Raw genomic sequence first — 25,555 nt, 5'->3', positions numbered from 1 at the left:
CTATCCTACTGAAAGTTCAACTATGTACCTGTTTTACCTACAGTTTACTGTTGTTACTGTTTATTATCTATCCTGTTAACTAGCCTACAGTATACTGTTGTTACTGTACTATCTATCCTGTTACCCTTGTACAGTATACTGTTGTTAAACTGTTTACTATCTCCCTGTTACCCCTACCTACAGTATACTGTTGTTACTGTTCTAAAATCCTACTCACTGTTTTGCTGTTACTGTTTAGTATCTTTCCTGTTACCCCTAGTTAGAGTTGACTGTTGTTACTGTTTACTATCTATCCTGTTACATACCTACAGTATACTGTTGTTACTGTTTACTATCTATCCTGTCTACCTACAGTATACTGTTGTTACTGTTTATATCTAGACCTACCTACAGTATACTGTTACTGTTTACTATCTATCCTGTTACCCCTACCTACAGTATACTGTTGTTACTGTTTACTATCTATCCTGTTACCCCTACCTACAGTATACTGTTGTTACTGTTTATTATCTATCCTGTTACCCCTACCTACAGTATACTGTTGTTACTGTTTACTATCTATCCTGTTACCCCTACCTACAGTATACTGTTGTTACTGTTTACTATCTATCCTGTTACCCCTACCTACAGTATACTGTTGTTACTGTTTATTATCTATCCTGTTACCCCTACCTACAGTATACTGTTGTTACTGTTTACTATCTATCCTGTTACCCCTACCTACAGTATACTGTTGTTACTGTTTACTATCTATCCTGTTACCCCCTACCTACAGTATACTGTTGTTACTGTTTACTATCTATCCTGTTACCCCTACCTACAGTATACTGTTGTTACTGTTTACTATCTATCCTGTTACCCCTACCTACAGTATACTGTTGTTACTGTTTACTATCTATCCTGTTACCCCTACCTACAGTATACTGTTGTTACTGTTTACTATCTATCCTGTTACCCCTACCTACAGTATACTGTTGTTACTGTTTACTATCTATCCTGTTACCCCTACCTACAGTATACTGTTGTTACTGTTTACTATCTATCCTGTTACCCCTACCTACAGTATACTGTTGTTACTGTTTACTATCTATCCTGTTACCCCTAGCCTTAGTATACTGTTGTTACTACAGTATACTGTTGTTACTGTTTATTATCTATCCTGTTACCCCTACCTACAGTATACTGTTGTTACTGTTTATTATCTATCCTGTTACCCCTACCTACAGTATACTGTTGTTACTGTTTATTATCTATCCTGTTACCCCTACCTACAGTATACTGTTGTTACAGTATACTGTATGTTACTGTTTATTATCTATCCTGTTACCCCTACCTACAGTATACTGTTGTTACTGTTTACTATCTATCCTGTTACCCCTACCTACAGTATACTGTTGTTACTGTTTACTATCTATCCTGTTACCCCTACCTACAGTATACTGTTGTTTGTTACTGTTTACTATCTATCCTGTTACCCCTACCTACAGTATACTGTTGTTACTGTTTACTATCTATCCTGTTACCCCTACCTACAGTATACTGTTGTTACTGTTTATTATCTATCCTGTTACCCCTACCTACAGTATACTGTTGTTACTGTTTACTATCTATCCTGTTACCCCTACCTACAGTATACTGTTGTTACTGTTTACTATCTATCCTGTTACCCCTACCTACAGTATACTGTTGTTACTGTTTACTATCTATCCTGTTACCCCTACCTACAGTATACTGTTGTTACTGTTTACTATCTATCCTGTTACCCCTACCTACAGTATACTGTTGTTACTGTTTACTATCTATCCTGTTACCCCCTACCTACAGTATACTGTTGTTACTGTTTACTATCTATCCTGTTACCCCTACCTACAGTATACTGTTGTTACTGTTTATTATCTATCCTGTTACCCCTACCTACAGTATACTGTTGTTACTGTTTATTATCTATCCTGTTACCCCTACCTACAGTATACTGTTGTTACTGTTTATTATCTATCCTGTTACCCCTACCTACAGTATACTGTTGTTACTGTTTATTATCTATCCTGTTACCCCTACCTACAGTATACTGTTGTTACTGTTTATTATCTATCCTGTTACCCCTACCTACAGTATACTGTTGTTACTGTTTATTATCTATCCTGTTACCCCTACCTACAGTATACTGTTACCCCTGTTACCTACAGTATACTGTTGTTACTGTTTATTATCTATCCTGTTACCCCTACCTACAGTATACTGTTGTTACTGTTTATTATCTATCCTGTTACCCCTACCTACAGTATACTGTTGTTACTGTTTACTATCTATCCTGTTACCCCTACCTACAGTATACTGTTGTTACTGTTTACTATCTATCCTGTTACCCCTACCTACAGTATACTGTTGTTACTGTTTATTATCTATCCTGTTACTGTTGTTACTGTTTACCCTACCTACAGTATACTGTTGTTACTGTTTACTATCTATCCTGTTACCCCTACCTACAGTATACTGTTGTTACTGTTTACTATCTATCCTGTTACCCCTACCTACAGTATACTGTTGTTACTGTTTATTATCTATCCTGTTACCCCTACCTACAGTATACTGTTGTTACTGTTTACTATCTATCCTGTTACCCCTACCTACAGTATACTGTTGTTACTGTTTACTATCTATCCTGTTACCCCTACCTACAGTATACTGTTGTTACTGTTTACTATCTATCCTGTTACCCCTACCTACAGTATACTGTTGTTACTGTTTACTATCTATCCTGTTACCCCTACCTACAGTATACTGTTGTTACTGTTTATTATCTATCCTGTTTACTATCAGTATACTGTTGTTACTGTTTATTATCTATCCTGTTACCTACCTACAGTATACTGTTGTTACTGTTTACTATCTATCCTGTTACCCCTACCTACAGTATACTGTTGTTACTGTTTACTATCTATCCTGTTACCCCCTACCTACAGTATACTGTTGTTACTGTTTACTATCTATCCTGTTACCCCTACCTACAGTATACTGTTGTTACTGTTTATTATCTATCCAAGTTATCATTGACTCAGTACTGATACTCTGTTTAAACAGCCAAGTTATCATTGACTCAGTGCTGGTACTCTGTGTAAACAGCCAAGTTATCATTGACTCAGTGCTGGTACTCTGTGTAAACAGCCAAGTTATCATTGACTCAGTGCTGGTACTCTGTTTAAACAGCCAAGTTATCATTGACTCAGTGCTGGTACTCTGTGTAAACAGCCAAGTTATCATTGACTCAGTTCTGGTACTCTGTGTAAACAGCCAAGTTATCATTGACTCAGTTCTGGTACTCTGTTTAAACAGCCAAGTTATCATTGACTCAGTGCTGGTACTCTGTTTAAACAGCCAAGTTATCATTGACTCAGTTCTGGTACTCTGTTTAAACAGCCAAGTTATCATTGACTCAGTTCTGGTACTCTGTTTAAACAGCCAAGTTATCATTGACTCAGTTCTGGTACTCTGTGTAAACAGCCAAGTTATCATTGACTTTCTGGTACTCTGAAACTTATCATTGACTCAGTTCTGGTACTCTGTGTAAACAGCCAAGTTATCATTGACTCAGTTCTGGTACTCTGTTTAAACAGCCAAGTTATCATTGACTCAGTTCTGGTACTCTGTGTAAACAGCCAAGTTATCATTGACTCAGTTCTGGTACTCTGTCTAAACAGCCAAGTTATCATTGACTCAGTTCTGGTACTCTGTCTAAACAGCCAAGTTATCATTGACTCAGTTCTGGTACTCTGTGTAAACAGCCAAGTTATCATTGACTCAGTTCTGGTACTCTGTCTAAACAGCCAAGTTATCATTGACTCAGTTCTGGTACTCTGTTTAAACAGCCAAGTTATCATTGACTCAGTTCTGGTACTCTGTCTAAACAGCCAAGTTATCATTGACTCAGTTCTGGTACTCTGTGTAAACAGCCAAGTTATCATTGACTCAGTTCTGGTACTCTGTGTAAACAGCCAAGTTATTGCTTCTCATTGGGGATTTATTCCTTGTGTTATTATCTTTCTGTTATTTCTCTTCCTGTTTCTCCGTATGGTTGGGAAGGACCGTCAGGAAGCATTTCACTGTTAGTCTACACCTGTTGTTTACCAAGGACTGGAATGTTTTTAAAAATTTGATTTAGATTTTGTAACTTTTTTTCTGTGCTGGTGTTTGTCTCATACCAGCCGTGTGATGTTGGACGTCCTGATAATAGGTGGAGGACCCCAGGCCCTGACCCTGGCCACCCTGCTGTCCTGTCCAGACCAGGCCCTGACCCCACCTCCCCCCAACACAGACATCCTCCAGGGGATCCAGCTCAGCCAGGGCAGGGCCAAGACCAGCCGCTCTAAGAGCAAGAGAGGAGGAGCTACCCGTGAGGATAACTACACTGCAGCTCAATGTTTTTACGTGAGCTTTTCATAAAGGGCCCAGATGAAGCTAAAGAGTGAATGTTTATTAAAAGGGCGTTTTAGTCAGGGGCTCGACGTCGGCGGGATCTGGGTCCAGGAAAACATCCCAGAAAGTAGACCGATGTTTTTCCTCACATTTTGGCCTTTCTTGATTTCAGTTAGGAGAGACATTCCTCTCTAATCTCCCTACACATATAATGTACAGCATGCTGTTAGTGTTCTCTGTTTGACAGGTCTCTAATCTCTCCCCATCCCCATGACAACAGCCAGCTGAGGAGCAGGCCACTCCAAGCCGGGCCCAGATCCAGTCTCTAGACTAAAAAGAAAATCTCCATTCAAAGTGGTTTTTAGTCGAGGTTGAAGGTGTATGCTTAATTTGACTGTATAGACTGTATTTTAGTCTCTCCAGTTCACACCGTTCTGCTGGCGATGCTGTCTGGTTGACTGGTGTGTAATATCTCCCAGGACAGCAGACAGCCGAGCCCGAGGAGCAGGCCGCTCCAGAACCAGAGTCAGTTTCATCCTGCCCTCCGCTGGCCTTCAGAGTGGTGGACTCATACGGAGCATGGACCTCGCTGTGGGAGAGCCAGTTCAGAGCACTCAACATCCCTCACCTTCGCTCACACACCCTGGTGCACACAGACCCACTCAATAAGGTACATCCCTCACCTTCGCTCACACACCCTGGTGCACACAGACCCACTCAATAAGGTACATCCCTCACCTTCGCTCACACACCCTGGTGCACACAGACCCACTCAATAAGGTACATCCCTCACCTTCGCTCACACACCCTGGTGCACACAGACCCACTCAATAAGGTAAATCCCTCACCTTCGCTCACACACCCTGGTGCACACAGACCCACTCAATAAGGTAAATCCCTCACCTTCGCTCACACACCCTGGTGCACACAGACCCACTCAATAAGGTACATCCCTCACCTTCGCTCACACACCCTGGTGCACACAGACCCACTCAATAAGGTACATCCCTCACCTTCGCTCACACACCCTGGTGCACACAGACCCACTCAATAAGGTACATCCCTCACCTTCGCTCACACCCCTGGTGCGGTACATCCCTCACCTTCGCTCACACACCCTGGTGCACACAGACCCACTCAATAAGGTACATCCCTCACCCGCTCACACACCCTGGTGCACACAGACCCACTCAATAAGGTACATCCCTCACCTTCGCTCACACACCCTGGTGCACACAGACCCACTCAATAAGGTACATCCCTCACCTTCGCTCACACACCCTGGTGCACACAGACCCACTCAATAAGGTACATCCCTCACCTTCGCTCACACACCCTGGTGCACACAGACCCACTCAATAAGGTACATCCCTCACCTTCGCTCACACACCCTGGTGCACACAGACCCACTCAATAAGGTACATCCCTTACCTTCGCTCACACACCCTGGTGCACACAGACCCACTCAATAAGGTACATCCACTCACACAGACTCATCCCTCACCTTCGCTCACACACCCTGGTGCACACAGACCCACTCACACACCCTGGTGCACACAGACCCACTCAATAAGGTACATCCCTTACCTTCGCTCACACACCCTGGTGCACACAGACCCACTCAATAAGGTACATCCCTCACCTTCGCTCACACACCCTGGTGCACACAGACCCACTCAATAAGGTACATCCCTTACCTTCGCTCACACACCCTGGTGCACACAGACCCACTCAATAAGGTACATCCCTCACCTTCGCTCACACACCCTGGTGCACACAGACCCACTCAATAAGGTACATCCCTCACCTTCGCTCACACACCCTGGTGCACACAGACCCACTCAATAAGGTACATCCCTCACCTTCGCTCACACACCCTGGTGCACACAGACCCACTCAATAAGGTACATCCCTTACCTTCGCTCACACACCCTGGTGCACACAGACCCACTCAATAAGGTACATCCCTCACCTTCGCTCACACACCCTGGTGCACACAGACCCACTCAATAAGGTACATCCCTTACCTTCGCTCACACACCCTGGTGCACACAGACCCACTCAATAAGGTACATCCCTCACCTTCGCTCACACACCCTGGTGCACACAGACCCACTCAATAAGGTACATCCCTCACACACCCTGGTGCACACAGACCCACTCAATAAGGTACATCCCTCACCTTCGCTCACACACCCTGGTGCACACAGACCCACTCAATAAGGTACATCCCTCACCTTCGCTCACACACCCTGGTGCACACAGACCCACTCAATAAGGTACATCCCTCACCTTCGCTCACACACCCTGGTGCACACAGACCCACTCAATAAGGTACATCCCTCACCTTCGCTCACACACCCTGGTGCACACAGACCCACTCACCCCTTACTGGTGCACACAGACCCACTCAATAAGGTACATCCCTCACCTTCGCTCACACACCCTGGTGCACACAGACACACTCAATAAGGTACATCCCTCACCTTCGCTCACACACCCTGGTGCACACAGACACACTCAATAAGGTACATCCCTCACCTTCGCTCACACACCCTGGTGCACACAGACCCACTCAATAAGGTACATCCCTCACCTTCGCTCACACACCCTGGTGCACACAGACCCACTCAATAAGGTACATCCCTCACCTTCGCTCACACACCCTGGTGCACACAGACACACTCAATAAGGTACATCCCTCACCTTCGCTCACACACCCTGGTGCACACAGACACACTCAATAAGGTACATCCCTTACCTTCGCTCACACACCCTGGTGCACACAGACACACACACACTCAACAAGGTCGATGGTCCCTGCTGTAGGGTTGAATGAATGGTTCCTTTTGGACATCGCGAGTTGAGGTCACTTCAGTTTTCAATAATCCAGTCAATTCAGGCAGTGTACTTGTTTTTGCCTATAATCCCTTTGTCTTGGTTCCTCCCAGAGGGCTTTGCAGGAGTTTGTTCTGGAGAAGGATCGGACAGCGGAGCTACACTGCCTCCCTGACCACACCTTCATTCTGGATGAGAACGCCTTCTTCAACGACATGCGTCTGGGCAAGAAGGACAGGAGGAGACTGAGCAGCAGCAGAGGCCTACAGAAGAGCCTGTACTTTAGCCTGCCAGGCACCAGGCTCAGTGTGGACTTCTTCATGCAGCAGGTCGGAGATGGAGATGCACGCTGGCCGTGGCTTGAGTTGAGTTGAAGTGAAAAGGCACCATACCATCATTGGGGTGAATTCCATTTCAGTTCAGTCAATTCAGGAAGTAAACTGAACATCCAATTGGAATTTAAATGGAATTGACCCCAACCCTGCACCATACTAAACATACTATGTGAATCCCTCCACTACACAACATTGTGCAATAACAGTGATGCTTCTCTGTGTGACACAAGTAGGACTTCCCTGGGAGTGGTCAACTAACCCTCCTGCTGGAGAGCTACTGGGGTTGCAGGCTTTTGTTCCAGACCTGCACTAATACACATGATGACTACTAATTATAGTGAATGTGAGTTTTACAGTGAATGCTTGCTCTATTGTAGGGTTTATGTACAGCTGCAAGAAAAAGTATGTGAACCCTTTGGAAATACCCGGATTTCTGCATAAATTGGTTATAAAATGTGATCTGATCTTCATCTAGGTCACAACAACAGACAAACACAGTCTGCTTAAACTAACAAACACAAACAATTATACGTTTTCAAGTCTTTACTGAACACACTGTGTGAACATTCACAGTGCAGGGTGGGAAAAGTATGAAAACCCTTGGATTTAATAACTGGTTGACCCTCCTTTGGCAGCAATAACCTCAACCAAATGTTTTCTGTAGTTGCAGATCAGACCTGCACAACGGTCAGGAGGAATTTTGGACCATTCCTCTTTACAAAACTGTTTCAGTTCAGCAATATTCTTGGGATGTCTGGTGTGAACTGCTCTCTTGAGGTCATGCTACAGCATCTCAATCGGGTTGAGGTCAGGACTCTGACTGGGCCACTCCAGAAGGTCAGGAGTCTGACTGGGCCACTCCAGAAGGTCAGGACTCTGACTGGGCCACTCCAGAAGGTCAGGAGTCTGACTGGGCCACTCCAGAAGGTCAGGACTCTGACTGGGCCACTCCAGAAGGTCAGGACTCTGACTGGGCCACTCCAGAAGGTCAGGACTCTGACTGGGCCACTCCAGAAGGACAGGGTCAGGACTCTGACTGGGCCACTCCAGAAGGTCAGGACTCTGACTGGGCCAGGACTCCAGAAGGTCAGGACTCTGACTGGGCCACTCCAGAAGGTCAGGACTCTGACTGGGCCACTCCAGAAGGTCAGGACTCTGACTGGGCCACTCCAGAAGGTCAGGACTCTGACTGGGCCACTCCAGAAGGTCAGGACTCTGACTGGGCCACTCCAGAAGGTCAGGACTCTGACTGGGCCACTCCAGAAGGTCAGGACTCTGACTGGGCCACTCCAGAAGGTCAGGACTCTGACTGGGCCACTCCAGAAGGTCAGGACTCTGACTGGGCCACTCCAGAAGGTCAGGACTCTGACTCTGACTGGGCCACTCCAGAAGGTCAGGACTGGGCCACTCCAGAAGGTCAGAAGGTCACTCTGACTGGGCCACTCCAGAAGGTCAGGACTCTGACTGGGCCACTCCAGAAGGTCAGGACTCTGACTGGGCCACTCCAGGGCCACTCCAGAAGGTCAGGACTCTGACTGGGCCACTCCAGAAGGTCAGGACTCTGACTGGGCCACTCCAGAAGGTCAGGACTCTGACTGGGCCTCTCCAGAAGGTCAGGACTCTGACTGGGCCTCTCCAGAAGGTCAGGACTCTGACTGGGCCTCTCCAGAAGGTCAGGACTCTGACTGGGCCACTCCAGAAGGTCAGGACTCTGACTGGGCCACTCCAGAAGGTCAGGACTCTGACTGGGCCACTCCAGAAGGCCTATTTTCTTCTGTTGTTGATTTACTTCTGTGTTCTGGGTCGTTGTCCTGTTGCATCACCCACCTTCTGTTGAGCTTCAATTGGTGAACAGAGCCTTACATTCTCCTACAAAATGTCTTGATAAACTTGGGAATTCATTTTTCTGTCGATGATAGCAAACTGTCCAGGCCCTGCGGCAGCAAAGCAGCCCAAACCATGATGCTCCCTCCACCAAACTTTACAGTTGGGATGAGATTTTGATGTTGGTGTGCTGTGCCTTTTTTTTCTCCACACATAGTGTTGTGTGTTCCTTCCAAACAACTCAATTTTAGTTTAATCTGTTCTCAGAATATTTTCCCAGAAGCACAGTGGAACATCCAGGTGCTCTTCAGACGTGCAGCAATGTTTTTTTAGACAGCAGTGGATTCTTCAGTGGAGTCCTCCCATGAACACCATTCTTGTTTAGTTTTTTACGTATCGTAGACTCGTCAACAGAGATGTTAGCATGTTCCAGAGATTTCTGTAAGTCTTTAGCTGACACTCTAGGATTCTTCTTAACCTCATTGAGCATTCTGAGCTGTACTCTTGTAGTAATCTTTGCAGGACGGACACTCCTAGGAAGAGTAGCAACAGTGCTGAACTTTCTCCATTTATAGACTATTTGTCTTACCGTGGACTGATGAACATCAAGGCTTTTAGAGATACTTTTGTAACCCTTTCCAGCTTTATGCAAGTCAACAATTCTTAATCTTAGGTCTTCTGAGATCTCTCTTGTTCGAGGCATGATTCACATCAGGCAATGCCTCTTGTGAATAGCAACCTCAAATTTTATGAGTGTTTTTATAGGGCGAGGCAGCTCGAACCAACATCTCCAATCTCATCTCATTGATTGGAATCCAGGTTAGCTGACTCCTGACTCCAATTAGCTTTTGGAGATGTCATTAATACCTCTTTGGGCTAGGGGGCGGTATTTTCACGTCCGGATGAAAAGCGTGCCCAAAGTAAACTGCCTGCTACTCAGGCCCAGAAGCTAGGAGCTGCCAGTCTGCAAGGAGCTGCCAGTCTGCAAGGAGCTGCCTTCCTCCTCTACAGCGCTGCTGGAGTCTCCTGCCTGTTCAGCGCAGCCAGAGCTGCCAGCCTGCAAGGAGCAGCCAGAGCTGCCAGTCTGCATGAAGCAGCCAGAGCTGCCAGTCTGCATGAAGCAGCCAGAGCTGCCAGTCTGCATGAAGCAGCCAGAGCTGCCAGTCTGCAAGGAGCTGCCAGTCTGCATGGAGCTGCCAGTCTGCACGGAGCTGCCAGTCTGCACGGAGCTGCCAGTCTGCACGGAGCCGCCAGAGCTGCCAGTCTGTAAGAAGCCACCAGAGCTGTCAGCCTACATGGAGCAGCCAGAGCCGCCAGTCAGCGTGGAGCAGCCAGAGCCGCCAGTCAGCATGGAGCAGCCAGATCCGTCAGTCTGCCAGGATCCGCCAGTCAGCCAGACTCTTCCAGATCCGCCAGTCAGCCAGACTCTTCCAGATCCGCCAGTCAGCCAGACTCTTCCAGATCCGCCAGTCAGCCAGACTCTTCCAGATCCGCCAGTCAGCCAGACTCTTCCAGATCTGCCAGCCAGACTCTTCCAGATCCAGTCAGCCAGACTCTTCCAGATCTGCCAGTCAACCAGACTCTTCCAGATCCGCCAGTCAACCAGACTCTTCCAGATCCGCCAGTCTTCCAGATCCGCCAGTCAACAGACTCTTCCAGATCCGCCAGTCAACCAGACTCTTCCAGATCCGCCAGTCAACCAGACTCTTCCAGATCCGCCAGTCAACCAGACTCTTCCAGATCCGCCAGTCAACCAGACTCTTCCAGATCCGCCAGTTAGCCAGGATCTGCCAGAACCGCCAGCCAGCCAGGAGATGCCGGATTCAGCTACCTGCCTGAGCTTCCTCTCAGTGCTGAGCTTCCTCTCGGTCCCGAGCTTCCCCTCGGTCCCGAGCTTCCCCTCGGCCCCGAGCTTCCCCTCAGTCCCGAGCTGCCTCAGTCCCGAGCTGCCCCTCAGTCCCGATCTGCTCCTCAGTCCAGTGGGGTTCTGGGTGAGGACTACTAGGCCATGGTCGGCGGCGAGGGTGGACTATCCAAGGACGCGAGGAGGAGGGACTAAGACGGTGATTGAGTGGGGTCCACGTCCCGCGCCAGAGCCGCCACCATGGACAGACGCCCACCCGGACCCTCCCTATTGTTTTGAGGTGCGTCCGGGGGTCCGCAACTTAGGGGGGTTCTGTCACGCCCTGGTCGAGGTATTTTGTGTTTATCTTCATTTATTTGGTCAGGCCAGGGTGTGGCATGGGGTTTTAGTATGTGGTGTGTTGGTATTGGGATTGTAGCTTAGTGGGGTGTTCTAGTTAAGTCTATGGCTGTCTGAAGTGGTTCTCAATCATGTTGTGGGGGTGCTTTGCTGCAGGAGGGACTGGTGCACTTCACAAAATAGATGGCATTACGAGGATGGAAAATGATGTGGATATATTGAAGCAACATCTCAAGACATCAGTCAGGAAGTCAAAGCTTGGTCGCAAAAGGGTCTTCCAAATGGACAATGACCCCAAGCATACTTCCAAAGTTGTGGCAAAATGGCTTAAGGACAACAAAGTCAAGGTATTGGAATGGCCATCACAAAGCCCTGACCTCAATCCCATAGAAAATGTGTAGGCAGAACTGGTAAAGTGTGTGCGAGCAAGGAGGCCTACAAACCTGACTCAGTTACACCAGCTCTGTCAGGAGGAATGGGCCACAATTCCCCCAACTTATTGTGGGAAGTTTGTGGAAGGCTACCCGAAACGTTTGACCCAAGTAAAAAAAAATGTAAAGGCAATGCTACCAAATACTAATTGAGTGTATGTAAACTTCTGACCCACTGGGAATGTGATGAAAGAAATAAAAGCTGAAATAAATAATTCTCTCTACGATTATTCTGACATTTCACATTCTTGAAGTGGTGATCCTAAGTGACCTAAGACAGGACATTTTTACTAGTATTAAATGTCAGGAATTGTGAAAAACGGAGTTTAAATGTATTTGGCTAAGGTGTGTGTAAACATCTGACTTCAACTGTAAATCCAAAGGGTTCATATACTTTCATTTGCCACTGTAGGTGTTCATTAAAATCGATGAACTTGTGATATATAATGTAACGTGTGAGTGCATGTAATCTATTAGCCATCAACTCAAATCACCCAGAACAAAATAACTATACAACAACAATTACTCTCCAGGTGGACAAATATGGCCTGGACAGTGTCCTGACAAAGGGCACAGTGGACAGACTGACCCCTGTCATGTCAGAAGGAATTGTGACATCATTCAGGGTATTCCTTCAGAACGGGGACGTCCTCGAGGCTAGGCGGGTAGTCATGGCGACCGGGCCGACCCGTGCCCAGATGGCCAACATTCCTTTCTGGGTGTCGTCCATAGCGGAGAGCTACCCTGAGGAACGCCTGCAGCACACCGTGCAGCTCATGCACCACCACTCACGGTCAACACGGCAACAGGAACCAAGAAGCCAGAACCAGGAACAGGAAGAGAGTTCTTCTTCTCTCTCATCAGGTCGGTTGAGATGAGAATCCTCTGCTATTGATAGCTATCTGTATAGATGGACCATATGTCTCCACATGACACTGTACTATAATGCCCTCTCCTGGTGTTGAGGTGACATGACACTGTACTATAACGCCCTCTCCTGGTGTTGAGGTGACATGACACTGTACTATAATGCCCTCTCCTGGTGTTGAGGTGACATGACACTGTACTATAATGCCCTCTCCTGGTGTTGAGGTGACATGACACTGTACTATAATGCCCTCTCCTGGTGTTGAGGTGACATGACACGACACTGTACTATAATGCCCTCTCCTGGTGTTGAGGTGACATGACACTGTGCTATAATGCCCTCTCCTGGTGTTGAGGTGACATGACACTGTACTATAACGCCCTCTCCTGGTGTTGAGGTGACATGACACTGTACTATAATGCCCTCTCCTGGTGTTGAGGTGACATGACACTGTACTATAACGCCCTCTCCTGGTGTTGAGGTGACATGACACGACACTGTACTATAATGCCCTCTCCTGGTGTTGAGGTGACATGACACTGTACTATAATGCCCTCTCCTGGTGTTGAGGTGACACGACACTGTACTATAATGCCCTCTCCTGGTGTTGAGGTGACATGACATGACACTGTGCTATAATTCCCTCTCCTGGTGTTGAGGTGACATGACACTGTGCTATAATGCCCTCTCCTGGTGTTGAGGTGACACGACACTGTGCTATAATGCCCTCTCCTGGTGTTGAGGTGACATGACACTGTACTATAACGCCCTCTCCTGGTGTTGAGGTGACATGACACTGTACTATAACGCCCTCTCCTGGTGTTGAGGTGACATGGCACTGTACTATAATGCCCTCTCCTGGTGTTGAGGTGACATGACATGACACTGTGCTATACCGCCCTCTCCTGGTGTTGAGGTGACATGACATGCTGTTTGAGTTATCAAATGTAGAAATTAACTTATTTACTTAGTACTTATTTGTGTTGGACATTCTGTTCCTGTTAAGAGTCAGTGTGGTGTCAGTAACTCTGTCTCCATCCAGCATGGTGTCACTAACTCTGTCTCCATCCAGCAGGTCTCTGTGGTGTCACTAACTCTGTCTCCATCCAGCAGTGTGGTGTCACTAACTCTGTCTCCATCCAGCATGGTGTCACTAACTCTGTCTCCATCCAGCAGGTCTCTGTGGTGTCACTAACTCTGTCTCCATCCAGCAGGTCCCCATGTGGTGTCTGAGCCTGGCCAGAGGGTGGTGGTGGTTGGTGGAGGCCTGACCAGCGCTCACGTCATCTCCATCGCTCTGCAGCAAGGAGCCAGTCATGTGACCTGGGTGATGCGCAAACACTTACAGGTCTGTTTCTGTTTAGATCTATGGCCATGTCCCAATTATCTTTCCTTCCTCCCGAAGTGGAAACTTGTTAGTTCTGGCAATTATCACATAAACACTTAATTTGGAGGATCAAGGAGGTTTTAATATGCTTTTACATTTATAGCACAAACCATTGTTTTGAAAACCATGGTGAAAATGTATACATGCCTCCTGTAAGAGCCTATGATCTGTGAACTGTACATGATATTGTCACGCCTTCCACCGAAGGTGGCTCCTCCCCCTGTTCGGGAGGCGCTCGGCGGTCGTCGTCGCCCGGCCTACTCGCTGCCACCGATCCCTTTTCTTTTTCGTTTGGTTTTGTCTGTCTTGTGTTCACCTGTGTCTAGTTTAGGCTAATCAGTGGGGTATTTCATCTCGCCCTACCCGCTAAGTTTTGTGCAAGATTGTTTGTGTTACTGTCGTTGGCTTGGGTTGCGTTTTTCTCTGTTTAGCAGGTTTATTTCACAGGACTCTGTTTTTCCAGCACGTTAGTTTAGTCAGAGGAGTGTGTTCCTCCGTTTTCCACCAGCCTGGGTTCCTGTTTTCTAGTGGCTGCTTTTGTGGTCCTCTATGTTGTTGGCGGACCAGTAAATAAAACGCCCTTCTTGAAATTGTTGCTCTCCTGCTCCTGACTCCACACCCACCTCTCCTAGGGAGATACTGACAGATAGACAACCTCTTGGTCTCCTGCTCCTGACTCCACACCCACCTCTCCTAGGGAGATACTGACAGATAGACAACCTCTTGGTCTCCTGCTCCTGACTCCACACCCACCTCTCCTAGGGAGATACTGACAGATAGACAACCTCTTGGTCTCCTGCTCCTGACTCCACACCCACCTCTCCTAGGGAGATACTGACAGATAGACAACCTCTTGGTCTCCTGCTCCTGACTCCACACCCACCTCTCCTAGGGAGATACTGACAGATAGACAACCTCTTGGTCTCCTGCTCCTGACTCCACACCCACCTCTCCTAGGGAGATACTGACAGATAGACAACCTCTTGGTCTCCTGCTCCTGACTCCACACCCACCTCTCCTAGGGAGATACTGACAGATAGACAACATCTTGGTCTCCTGCTCCTGACTCCACACCCACCTCTCCTAGGGAGATACTGACAGATAGACAACCTCTTGGTCTCCTGCTCCTGACTCCACACCCACCTCTCCCAGGGAGATACTGACAGATAGACAACCTCTTGGTCTCCTGCTCCTGACTCCACACCCACCTCTCCTAGGGAGATACTGACAGATAGACAACATCTTGGTCTCCTGCTCCTGACTCCACACCCACCTCTCCTAGGGAGATACTGACAGATAGACAACCTCTTGGTCTCCTGCTCCTGACTCCACACCCACCTCTCCTAGGGAGATACTGACAGATAGACAACCTCTTGGTCTCCTGCTCCTGACTCCACACCCACCTCTCCTAGGGAGATACTGACAGATAGACAACCTCTGGTCTCCTGCTCCTGACTCCACACCCACCTCTCCTAGGGAGATACTGACAGATAGACAACCTCTTGGTCTCCTGCTCATGACTCCACACCCACCTCTCCTAGGGAGATACTGACAGATAGACAACCTCTTGGTCTCCTGCTCCTGACTCCACACCCACCTCTCCTATGAGATACTGACAGATAGACAACCTAGAAAATGAATGTCTCATGACTCCACCTTTCTAGAGATACTGACAGATTTAGACATCCTGCTCCACACATGACTAGAAATACATCATTTCCAGACAACCCTTGGTCTCCTCCCAGCTGAAACAGTTAACATGTTAAGAGATACTGACAGATAGACAACCATTGGTCTCCTGCCCCTGACCCACTGCCCACCTCCCAGGAGATACAGACAGATAAGACAACCTCTTGGTCTATAGTCAGACCACCATGATCTCCACCCCAAACCCCTCTGCTCCCCCTCCCACACCCACCTCTCCCAGATGACAGTTAGACATGTTAAGAGAATGTTATAGTCAGACCTCCAAACCCCTCCTCGGGAGATACACAGATAGACATGGTCTCCTGCCCCAAACTCCACACCCACCTCTCCTAGGGAGATACTGACAGATAGACAACCTCTTGGTCTCCACCATGACTCCAACCCCAAACCTCTCCTAGGGAATACTGACTAGACCCTCTCCTGCCCAGCTGAAGGGAGATACTGACAGATAGACAACCTCTTGGTCTCCTGCTCCAAACTCCACACCCACCTCTCCTAGGGAAGCAGTTTGATGATAAGAGAATGATAGTCAGACTCACCATGACTCCAACCCCAAACCCTCTCTGGTCACCTGCTCCTGACTCCAAGCAGTTCTCCTATGGAGATACTGACAGATAGACAACCATTGGTCTCCTGCCCAAACCCCCTGCCCCCTCCTACTCCCCAGCTGAAGCAGTTTGATGTTAAGAGAATATTATAGTCAGACCACCATGATCTCCAACCCCAAACCCTCTGGTCTCCTGCTCCTGACTCCACCCCAGCTGAAACAGTGGAGATAAGAGAATATTATAGTCAGACCACCATGATCTCCAACCCCAAACCCCTCTGCACCCCAGCTGAAGCAGTTTGATGGAGAATACTGACAGATAGACAACCTCTGGTCTCCTGCCCCTGACCCCACACCCACCTCTCCCCCAGGGAGATACTGACAGATAGACAATATCTATAGTCTCCTGCTCCTGACTCCACCCCAAACCCCTCTCCTAGCTGAGAGTTTGATGTTAAGAGATAGACAACCTCTTGGTCTTTGCAGACCTGACTCCACACCCACCTCTCATAGGGAGATACTGACAGATAGTCCCGGTGTCAACCCATCTTGGCGTCTAAAATATTATTTATATACGCTATTTATATAGCTCTACCAATGAGCCACAGAATTTATAGTCAGACCACCATGATTCCAACCCCAAGTTAATTTTGAGACCCGGTTTGCCTAGAAATACATCACATTTCCAGAGTCCCCCTCCCCCCAGCTGAAACAGTTAACATGTTAAGAGAATGTTATAAGCAGACCACCATGATCTCCAACCCCAAACCCCTCTGCCCCCTCCTCTCCCCCAGCTGAAGCAGTTAACATGTTAAGAGAATGTTATAGTCAGACCACCATGATCTCCAACCCCAAACCCCTCTGCCCCCCCTCCTCTCCCCCAGCTGAAGCAGTGTGATGTTAAGAGAATATTATAGTCAGACCACCATGATCTCCAACCCCAAACCCCTCTGCCCCCCCCCCCCCCCAGCTGAAGCAGTTTGATGTTAAGAGAATATTATAGTCAGACCACCATGATCTCCAACCCCAAACCCCTCTGCCCCCTCTCCCCCAGCTGAAGCAGTTTGATGTTAAGAGAATATTATAGTCAGACCACCATGATCTCCAACCCCAAACCCCTCTGCCCCCCCTCCCAGCTGAAGCAGTTTGATGTTAAGAGAATGTTATAGTCAGACCACCATGATCTCCAACCCCAAACCCCTCTGCCCCCTCCCCAGCTGAAACAGTTTGATGTTAAGAGAATGTTATAGTCAGACCACCATGATCTCCAACCCCAAACCCCTCTGCCCCCCCCAGCTGAAGCAGTTTGATGTTAAGAGAATGTTATAGTCAGACCACCATGATCTCCAACCCCAAACCCCTCTTCCTCGGTCCTCTCCCCCAGCTGAAACAGTTTGATGTTAAGAGAATGTTATAGTCAGACCACCATGATCTCCAACCCCAAACCCCTCTGCCCCCCCCCCCTCCCAGCTGAAACAGTTAACATGTTAAGAGAATATTATAGTCAGACCACCATGATCTCCAACCCCAAACCCCTCTGCCCCCCTCCCAGCTGAAACAGTTAACATGTTAAGAGAATATTATAGTCAGACCACCATGATCTCCAACCCCAAACCCCTCTGCCCCCCTCCCCCAGCTGAAGCAGTTAACATGTTAAGAGAATATTATAGTCAGACCACCATGATCTCCAACCCCAAACCCCTCTTCCTCGGTCCTCTCCCCCAGCTGAAGCAGTTTGATGTGGGTGACGTGGAAAGCCTGGTGGGCCGGTACTCCCATGTGGAGCACGGCATCAAGATGGACGGCCTGGCCTACCTGCGCCAGTTCTACAACGAGAGCAGCGTCCATAAGAGACTGGCCATGATCAGACAGGCCAGGAAGGGAGGGGCAGTTACACCTGAGGCCTACACAGCCCTGCAGCCCTACATCCAGACTGGACAGCTGTCTGTCCGAGCATACTGCCAGGTACAGAAATAACAATAATATGGTAATGCTACTAGTCAGAATATTACTGCTAGTAAATAGACATCAATAATATTAATAATACTGCGACCCCCCCCAGGCACACACAACCTCTGTCCACCCTCTCTACTACGACCCCCAGGCACACACAACCTCTGTCCACCCTCTCTACTGCGACCCCCAGGCACACACAACCTCTGTCCACCCTCTCTCCACCCCCAGGCACACGTGTGTCCACCCTCTCTAACATTTGGTCCCCCAGGCACAACAACCTCTGTCCACCCTCTTTGGAACCCCATTTGGAACACACATTTGGAACCAACCTCTGGAACCCCCAGGCACACACAACCTCTGTCCACCCTTCTGGACTTTGGAACGACCCCAGGCACACACAACCTCTGTCCAACCTTTGGAACCAACATTTGGCCAACCTAACATTTGGAACTAACATTTGGAACCAACATTTGGAACTAACATTTGGAACCAACATTTGGAACCAACATTTGGAACTAACATTTGGAACTAACATTTGGAACCAACATTTGGAACCAACATTTGGAACTAACATTTGGAACTCTGTTTGGAACTAACATTTGGAACTAACATTTGGAACTACATTTGGAATTTGGAACTAACATTTGGAACTAACATTTGGAACCAACATTTGGAACTAACATTTGGAACCAACATTTGGAACTAACATTTGGAACTAACATTTGGAACTAACATTTGGAACTAACATTTGGAACTAACATTTGGAACTAACATTTGGAACTAACATTTGGAACTAACATTTGGAACTAACATTTGGAACTAACATTTGGAACTAACATTTGGAACTAACATTTGGAACTAACATTTGGAACTAACATTTGGAACTAACATTTGGAACTAACATTTGGAACTAACATTTGGAACTAACATTTGGAACTAACATTTGGAACTAACATTTGGAACTAACATTTGGAACTAACATTTGGAACTAACATTTGGAACTAACATTTGGAACTAACATTTGGAACTAACATTTGGAACTAACATTTGGAACTAACATTTGGAACTAACATTTGGAACTAACATTTGGAACTAACATTTGGAACTAACATTTGGAAACATAAAACAACACAATCTGGTGAAAGAGAGAAAGCAGAGCCGAGGTTCATGACCTGTTGTGTTCTCCAGGTGACTGAAGCTAAGTGGTGCTATGAAAGCCAGGTGTGGAGACTGTCACTGTGTGGACAGAATGGCTGTGAGACTTGGACTGGGGACAGGATATGGCTGGCTACAGGATGCAAACTGGACGTCAACCAAGACCCTATGCTCTCTTCTGTCATCAAGGAATTCCCTATTCAGGTGTGCTGCTATCACATCATATCTCAACCTCTGCAAGAATCTGTCATGTATCTTTAATCAAATCTGTGTCCACAAAATGACTATACTTCTATACTATACGACAGTGGTGTAAAGTACTGAAGGAAAAATACTTTAAAGTACTACTGAAGTAGTTTTTTGGTGTATGTGTACTTTACTATTTTACTATTTATATTGTTTTACTACTTTTACTTTTACTTTACTTACATTCATTAAGAAAATATTGTACTTTTTACTCCATACATTTTCCTTGACACCCAAAAGTACTTAGGACAGGAGAATAGTCCACTTCACGCACTTATCAACCGAACATCCCTGGTCATCCCTACTGCCTCTGATCTGGTAGACTCACTACACAGAGAACATCCCTGGTCATCCCTACTGCCTCTGATCTGGTAGACTCACTACACAGAGAACATCCCTGGTCATCCCTACTGCCTCTGATCTGGTAGACTCACTAAACAGAGAACATCCCTGTTCATCCCTACTGCCTCTGATCTGGTAGACTCACTACACAGAGAACATCCCTGGTCATCCCTACTGCCTCTGATCTGGTAGACTCACTACACAGAGAACATCCCTGGTCATCCCTACTGCCTCTGATCTGGTAGACTCACTACACAGAGAACATCCCTGGTCATCCCTACTGCCTCTGATCTGGTAGACTCACTACACAGAGAACATCCCTGGTCATCCCTACTGCCTCTGATCTGGTAGACTCACTACACAGAGAACATCCCTGGTCATCCCTACTGCCTCTGATCTGGTAGACTCACTACACAGAGAACATCCCTGGTCATCCCTACTGCCTCTGATCTGGTAGACTCACTACACAGAGAACATCCCTGGTCATCCCTACTGCCTCTGATCTGGTAGACTCACTACACAGAGAACATCCCTGGTCATCCCTACTGCCTCTGATCTGGTAGACTCACTACACAGAGATCCCTGGTCATACATCCCTGGTCATCCCTGGTCATCCCTACTGCCTCTGATCTGGTAGACTCACTAAACAGAGAACATCCCTGGTCATCTCTACAGCCTCTGATCTGGTAGACTCACTAAACAGAGAACATCCCTGGTCATCCCTACTGCCTCTGATCTGGAGGACTCAGTAAACAGAGAACATCCCTGGTCATCCCTACAGCCTCTGATCTGGAAGACTCACTACACAGAGAACATCCCTGGTCATCCCTACTGCCTCTGATCTGGTAGACTCACTAAACAGAGAACATCCCTGGTCATCTCTACAGCCTCTGATCTGGTAGACTCACTAAACAGAGAACATCCCTGGTCATCCCTACTGCCTCTGATCTGGAGGACTCAGTAAACAGAGAACATCCCTGGTCATCTCTACAGCCTCTGATCTGGTAGACTCACTAAACAGAGAACATCCCTGGTCATCCCTACTGCCTCTGATCTGGAGGACTCAGTAAACAGAGAACATCCCTGGTCATCTCTACAGCCTCTGATCTGGTAGACTCACTAAACAGAGAACATCCCTGGTCATCCCTACTGCCTCTGATCTGGAGGACTCACTAAACAGAGAACATCCCTGGTCATCCCTACTGCCTCTGATCTGGAGGACTCACTAAACAGAGAACATCCCTGGTCATCTCTACTGCCTCTGATCTGGAGGACTCACTAAACAGAGAACATCCCTGGTCATCCCTACTGCCTCTGATCTGGAGGACTCACTAAACAGAGAACATCCCTGGTCATCCCTACTGCCTCTGATCTGGTGGACTCACTAAACAGAGAACATCCCTGGTCATCTCTACTGCCTCTGATCTGGCAGACTCACTAAACAGAGAACATCCCTGGTCATCTCTACTGCCTCTGATCTGGCAGACTCACTAAACAGAGAACATCCCTGGTCATCTCTACTGCCTCTGATCTGGCAGACTCACTAAACAGAGAACATCCCTGGTCATCCCTACTGCCTCTGATCTGGCAGACTCACTAAACAGAGAACATCCCTGGTCATCTCTACTGCCTCTGATCTGGCAGACTCACTAAACAGAGAACATCCCTGGTCATCCCTACTGCCTCTGATCTGGCAGACTCACTAAACAGAGAACATCCCTGGTCATCTCTAATGCCTCTGATCTGGCAGACTCACTAAACAGAGAACATCCCTGGTCATCCCTACTGCCTCTGATCTGGCAGACTCACTAAACAGAGAACATCCCTGGTCATCCCTACTGCCTCTGATCTGGCAGACTCACTAAACAGAGAACATCCCTGGTCATCCCTACTGCCTCTGATCTGGCAGACTCACTAAACAGAGAACATCCCTGGTCATCCCTACTGCCTCTGATCAGACTCACTAAACACACATGCTTTGTTTGTAAATTATGACTGAATGTTGGACAAGAAAATGGTGCCACCTGGTTTGCTTAATATAAGGAATTTAGAAGGATTTACACTTTTACTTTTGATACTTAAGTATATTTTAAACCAAATACTTTTATACCGTTACTCAAGTAGATTTTACTGGGTGACTTTTACTTTTACTTGAGTCATTTTCTATTAAGGTATCTGTACTTTTACTCAAGTATGATAGTTGGGTACTTTTTCCACCACCGCTATACCACCATACTATACTAATATAGACTACTACTATACCACCATACTATACTAATATAGACTACTACTATACCACCATACTATACTAATATAGGCTACTACTATACTATACCACCATACTATACTAATATAGGCTACTACTATACTATACCACCATACTATACTAATATAGACTACTACTATACCACCATACTATACTAATATAGACTACTACTATACCACCATACTATACTAATATAGGCTACTACTATACTATACCACCATACTATACTAATATAGGCTACTACTATACTATACCACCATACTATACTAATATAGGCTACTACTATACTATACCACCATACTATACTAATATTGGGGTACTACTATACTATACCATACTACTATGGTATGGGCTACTACAACACTATACTACTATACTAATATAGGCTACTACTATACTTTACCACTATACTATAGGCTACTACTATACTATACCATACTATACTACTATAGGGAACTACAATACTATACTATAGGCTACTACTGTACGACGATACTATACTACTATAGGCTACTGCTATACTATGGTACGATACTATAGGCTACTCCTAGACTACACTACTATACTATAGGTGTCTACTACACTACGCTAATACACCCCACTACTATAGGCTATTACTATACTATACCATACTACACTACTATACTATTATATTATAGGCTACTACTGTATGCTTACTACACTACATTGCTTGCTGTTTGGGGTTTTAGGCTGGGTTTCTGACTACAGCACTTTGAGATATCAGCTGATGTACTAAGGGCTTTATAAATACATTTGATTTGATTTATATTATAGGCTACTACTATAATACTATAGGCTACTACTATTTTATACTACCATGCTATATGCTACTACACTACTATACTATTATATTATGGGCTACTACTATACTACCATGATATATGCTACTACTATGCTATACTACTATAATATAGGCTTCTACTATACTAAACCACTATGCTATAGGCTACCTCTATACTATACGTCTATACTATAGGCTACTACTATACTAATATAATATAGGCTACTATACTGTAGGCTACTACTATACACATATACTATCATAATATAGGCTACTACTATACTATACTATTATAAGCTACTACTATAATATAGGCTACTACTATACTATGCCACAATACAACTATACTATCGGCTACTACTATACTATACTACTTTAATATACTACTATAGGCTACTACTATAATACTATACTACTATAGGCTACTACTATGCTACTATACTACTATAGGCTACTATTATACTATACTTTAGGCTACTACTAGGCAACTATACTATACTACTATAGCCTACTACAATACTATACCATAATACTATAAGCTCCTACTATACTATGCCACACTGTGCCATACTATACTACTATAGGCTACTACTATACGATACTATACTAAGCTACTATACTATAGGCTAATACTATACTTCTCTACTATACTATAGGCTACTACTATACCATACCACTCTAGGCTATTACTATACTATACCATACTATACTATACTACCAAACTACTATACAACACTGTTATACTATAGGCTACTACTACACCATACCATACTATACTAACATGTTACACTATAGGCTATGACTGTGCTATACTACTATAGGCTACTACTATACTATACTACTATAGGCTACTACTACACTATAGGCTGCTACTATACGCCTATAGGCTACTACTATACTATACTACTATACTATAGGTTAGAACTATACTGTGCTACTATACTATACTACTATAGGCTACTACTATACTATAGTACTATATTCTACTACTATACTATAGGCTTCTCCTATACTATTGTAGGCTCCTACTATTCTATAATACTATAGGCTACTACTATACTATAGGTTCCTACTATACTATAATAATATAGGCTGCTACTATACTGCTGTGGGCTACTACTATACTACTATATTATTATACTATAGGCTGCTACTATACTGATGTGGGCTACTACTATACTACTATAGGCTACTACTATACTATAGGCTGCTACTATACTACTATACTATAGATGGCTACTGTACTACTATAGACTACTATTAAACTACTATACTATGTTATACCACTATACTACAGTCACCTGCATTTGATCCAAGTCTAATTACAGCGTATCTCAACTTTAGGTCCTGGATGGCTGGCCTTGTATATCTGAGAGCTTGCAGTGGGCTCCAGGCTGTCCTCTGTACCTGATGGGACAGTACACAGCACTTCAGGTATATTGGTATTTTTTCCTAATCACACAATGAAAGCATTTTGTAGAAATAAGAGAATGGAATGTCAGAGGGAGAATATTTCATTCATTCGTATTGCTGGGAATTTGTCAAAGCATTGACAGACACAAGTAATGAAAAAAATGATAATGGATTAAAAAAGAAGTAGCTTTTCAGGGTTTTGGAGGGGTGGAATGATAACCCAAAAACGCAGCAGAGCAGGGATAGCCTTTTGATATATTTACAAGCTTCTATTTTCTGTAGTCTTTCAAGGCCGCAATAGAGGCTCTGAAATATAGGCAACATATGGCTTGGAAAGTAGACCTATGTGAGAATCTCTTTTGTAGGGTACTTGTCGATAGAGACTCAGTTGGTTATATAATACTGTACTGTCAGTGTGACTCAGCTGTATTCCCTTTGTTGTCACAACCAGGTTGGTCCGCACGCGCTGAATCTGGCAGGAGGACAGGCTGCAAGCGCGCGCATCGCGAAGGACATAATATTCCAGCACAGCCGGAGTGGTTACGGAGGGACAGGGACACAAACCACGGTGGAGAGAGCACACACCGAAGAATACATTCAGCAGATGCACGGGCTGATGTGGTTATGATTAAAGACTTTAGCGCAAGTAATGCTTTGATGTCAAAGGGAGAATTACGCAGCGATAAATCATGGATTCAGCTGCCTTCCTAGCTGAGAATAAACTACACCTCACCCCTTCCTAGCTCAGAATAAACTCCCCCCTTCCTAATAAACTGCACCTCACCCCTTCTTATCTGAGAATGAACTAACCTTCCCTTTTTT

General features: G+C 45.9%; 2 protein-coding genes and 1 long non-coding RNA gene across 19 annotated transcripts; 2 read left to right on the top strand and 1 right to left on the bottom strand.

Moving 5' to 3' along the window:
• Positions 1 to 475: 475 nt before the first annotated feature.
• LOC127916623 (uncharacterized) lies at positions 476 to 2,811 on the bottom strand. Of its 3 annotated transcripts, XR_008095406.1 has the most exons (6): positions 2,772 to 2,811; positions 2,532 to 2,579; positions 2,181 to 2,276; positions 1,530 to 1,577; positions 625 to 672; positions 476 to 528 (listed from the first exon to the last, which is right to left on the bottom strand). It is a non-coding gene; the product is annotated as an uncharacterized LOC127916623 (long non-coding RNA). The 3 variants fall into 3 exon arrangements; XR_008095407.1 differs by lacking the exon at positions 2,181 to 2,276; XR_008095408.1 differs by lacking the exons at positions 2,181 to 2,276; positions 2,532 to 2,579; positions 2,772 to 2,811 and adding an exon at positions 1,867 to 1,954.
• A 734-nt stretch (positions 2,812 to 3,545) lies between these two features.
• zgc:113276 (uncharacterized protein LOC553748 homolog) lies at positions 3,546 to 25,408 on the top strand. 2 transcript variants are annotated; one of them, XM_052500055.1, is made up of 9 exons: positions 3,546 to 4,390; positions 4,893 to 5,083; positions 7,365 to 7,580; positions 12,578 to 12,908; positions 14,127 to 14,260; positions 18,279 to 18,518; positions 19,698 to 19,868; positions 24,665 to 24,754; positions 25,185 to 25,408. In XM_052500055.1, exons 1-9 carry the CDS (start codon positions 4,210 to 4,212, stop codon positions 25,359 to 25,361), a joined length of 1,731 nt encoding a protein of 576 aa, XP_052356015.1. In that variant the 5' UTR covers positions 3,546 to 4,209; the 3' UTR covers positions 25,362 to 25,408. The 2 variants fall into 2 exon arrangements, with proteins under 2 accessions (XP_052356015.1, XP_052356014.1); XM_052500054.1 differs by having other exon boundaries at positions 14,124 to 14,260.
• On the top strand, positions 7,937 to 10,932 carry LOC127916816 (uncharacterized). Of its 14 annotated transcripts, none has more exons than XM_052500069.1 (5): positions 7,937 to 8,453; positions 8,484 to 8,573; positions 8,853 to 8,942; positions 9,109 to 9,198; positions 9,259 to 10,932. In XM_052500069.1, the coding sequence occupies exons 1-5, from the start codon at positions 8,238 to 8,240 to the stop codon at positions 9,421 to 9,423; spliced, it is 651 nt and encodes a 216-aa protein (XP_052356029.1). In that variant the 5' UTR covers positions 7,937 to 8,237; the 3' UTR covers positions 9,424 to 10,932. The 14 variants fall into 14 exon arrangements, 11 of the variants coding, with proteins under 11 accessions (XP_052356029.1, XP_052356028.1, XP_052356027.1 ...); XM_052500068.1 differs by having other exon boundaries at positions 8,823 to 8,942; XM_052500067.1 differs by having other exon boundaries at positions 8,793 to 8,942.
• Positions 25,409 to 25,555: the final 147 nt, after the last annotated feature.

Source organism: Oncorhynchus keta, chromosome 37, assembly GCF_023373465.1.
Source record: "Oncorhynchus keta strain PuntledgeMale-10-30-2019 chromosome 37, Oket_V2, whole genome shotgun sequence".
NCBI classification, from domain to species: Eukaryota; Metazoa; Chordata; class Actinopteri; order Salmoniformes; family Salmonidae; genus Oncorhynchus; species Oncorhynchus keta.
This window is presented reverse-complemented; position numbering and strand designations above follow the sequence as displayed.